Raw genomic sequence first — 2,670 nt, 5'->3', positions numbered from 1 at the left:
GTCGTAGAAGTCACGTGACTGAAACCAAGATATTAAAGGATGTGAAAGGATTCTCTAGCTGATCAAAACTATTTTCCAACTTTTTACCCAAATCAGTGCCTTGGACCTCTGAACTGCAGTTGAGAACTGCATCTCTTGCTTGTCTATGAATATCATTTACAAGCTCTTCCATGGACCCCACCATTGCTTGGACAGTGCTCTCAGCAACACCAGATGCTTGTAACTGGGCTACAACAGAACCACACATGTTTAACACGTGCTGTTTATCAAAAGTAACCTGGGAGGTTACGGAAGTGTCAGTACAAACTGCCTGAGAACTTGAAGATTCAACAGTTTCTCGTTGAGTGTCCACATTGTCCATAGTACTAGTTGAACCAGTGTCCCTGTGCAGACTGAAGAGGTGCTTTTTGAACCCTGAATAAGTACAAAAGGATAAAGAACATCCCGGCTGGCCACATTTCAAACGTAATGACTTTCCAGGATATAAACCATGGTGAAATTTCAAATGCTGACAAAGCAATGCAGAACTTTTGTGGTGTCCCTTACAGATAAAACAAATCAGCATATTTGCATCCAGTGATGTAAATAACTTCAGATATCAGTGTGCAGAAGCCTTGCTCTGAGTACTTTGACTCTGGGACTTTCCTTGGCACTTCCAATATCAATGTTAAATACCGTGGTTTGTATGAAAGTGTAGAAGCTGGTGAGGGATTCATGGTAGTTGACACTGAAGATGAAGTGAGCTTTGAAGAGTTCATCGAAGGCTGCCATGGATGTCTGCCCCTTGCAAGGGATGGCCTTGTGGTCAACGATGACGTAGAACCGTTGAATGTTGTTCTTCTGTTCACCAACACACAGCAGGAAGGGCTGCCCTGGTTCCAAACTCGAAAGGAAGGTCTCAACACTGGCTCCAATCTTCAAAAACGTAGAGAGACAGAGAAGTTTTAATGGCATACTAAGCTACTTAAAACAAAATTGTCCCAACTCAAGGAGTGCCAGTGATATAACAACTGCATACTAAAAATAAAATAATGCCTACCTTGAGATATCTCACAACATGGCTGACAGCTTGATACGAGCTAATTTTAGCACTCTTCTTATGGCCTTTTGAGGTTGGGGGGAGTAGATGAACCAAGAGTAGAATGCTTGACAGGTCACTGTCCCATCCTAGGGGCAAAAAATATGCAAATATAACAGTCAGTCGTTTAAAGCTGAAAATAGTCTTAAATCAAGGTTATGCAACCGATAACATTGAAAGGTCTCAAGATTTTCAGTAAACAAAATCTGCAAGAGAAAATACTTGCCTGACTCATTTGAGTTTTGTTGTGCAGACAAGAGGTCATCAACATGAACATTAGAGTGTAGGTTCTTGCAGTCTGCCAAGATCCTAGGTTTGAAGAAAGTGGGCCATCTCGCCAACATTTTTCCAGAAATCTCTTCTCCAAACATCATTGTGAAATCTTGGTCAACCTACAGGAGAAACACCATGAGTCATGGCAACCCCTCAGACCATCCAAATAATAAACAAAATATGACATGTTGTTCTTACCAAGCCAGGGATGTCGAGGAAACACATCCAGGACTGTTGAAGAGGCTTGCTGGTCCCGAGTCATTGCTTGCCAACACTGAAATGTTGCCTTCATCTTCTCTTTGACAACTGATTCGTCAGCTGAATGCTTTATGAAGGATATTGTCTCTCTGCATTCCTCGCCAGTCAGTTGCTCACAAGTCAAGAGAAAATCCCTCTTGCTCTTTGGACCATCTTGATAGGTAGTGCTGGGGTAGCACCTCCGGGACTGAACCGCAGTGTTGCGCTGAACCGTCTTTATCCTCCATGCCAAGTAGCCAGATCCACCATCTGCATCATAGTAGTGTTCCTGTAACATCCAAAAATAAATCAAAACTGAGAACACAGAAGTGACAGCATTACAGGAAGGTTGTTCTAAAAGTTAAGAATGAACACACTTCCTTTTCACAAATTCGAATACAGGTCATTCATTCATAGACTTACGTATCCATTCTTTGAGTATGGATCTCTTAGACATGGAAATAGAGTGATGATGCCAAGAGCACACTTTTCTCGCACATGTGTTGGCGGGATCCTCCTTTAAAAAAATATATATATATTTTATCTTAAAAGTATAAATGCCTTACAGCTTTAGATTGTTTTAACATGTGAGCAGCTGTTTCCAAAATGTACATTACTTAGCACTATCTGTGAAAACATGATTAACACCAAAAGGGAATATTCAGTCCTTACCCATGAACTTCGATCATGTCAGCCACCAGTAGGTTTACCATCTGTCGTCGTGTACCATCCATCAATGTTTTAGTTGTCGCATACTCTTGCAAGATTTTTTCTCCCCCTAGCTTAGACTGGAGAACATCGCTGACCATCTAGAACAGGGGTGCCCAACCTTTTTTGAACCGAGAGCTACTTTTAAAGTTGCCAGTCTGCCAAGATCTACCAGTCCAAATAGAGAGGCGTAGCCATTACTGACAGCCTACTACCAGGTAAATACACACTTCTACTTGTATAAAACTGACCTTTGTATGATTAATACTTCATAAAATACTGCAGATCCTTTATCTTACCTCTTTCTAATCTACACACATACAAGTATTTAACTGAAGTTACACAACAGTGTTGTTGATACAGAGTTGGAGTTT

General features: G+C 41.2%; 1 protein-coding gene across 1 annotated transcript; it reads right to left on the bottom strand.

Annotated features, from left to right (window-relative positions):
- Positions 1-591: 591 nt before the first annotated feature.
- LOC117464492 (uncharacterized) lies at positions 592-2,383 on the bottom strand. The gene is made up of 6 exons (XM_034106945.2): positions 2,261-2,383; positions 2,012-2,105; positions 1,550-1,877; positions 1,305-1,470; positions 1,040-1,167; positions 592-915 (listed from the first exon to the last, which is right to left on the bottom strand). The coding sequence occupies exons 3-6, from the start codon at positions 1,574-1,576 to the stop codon at positions 592-594; spliced, it is 645 nt and encodes a 214-aa protein (XP_033962836.1). The 5' UTR covers positions 1,577-1,877; positions 2,012-2,105; positions 2,261-2,383.
- Positions 2,384-2,670: the final 287 nt, after the last annotated feature.

Source organism: Pseudochaenichthys georgianus, chromosome 19, assembly GCF_902827115.2.
Source record: "Pseudochaenichthys georgianus chromosome 19, fPseGeo1.2, whole genome shotgun sequence".
In the NCBI taxonomy this organism is placed as follows: domain Eukaryota; kingdom Metazoa; phylum Chordata; class Actinopteri; order Perciformes; family Channichthyidae; genus Pseudochaenichthys; species Pseudochaenichthys georgianus.
Note: the sequence above shows the minus strand (reverse complement) of the source record. Positions and strands in the feature narration are given on the sequence as shown.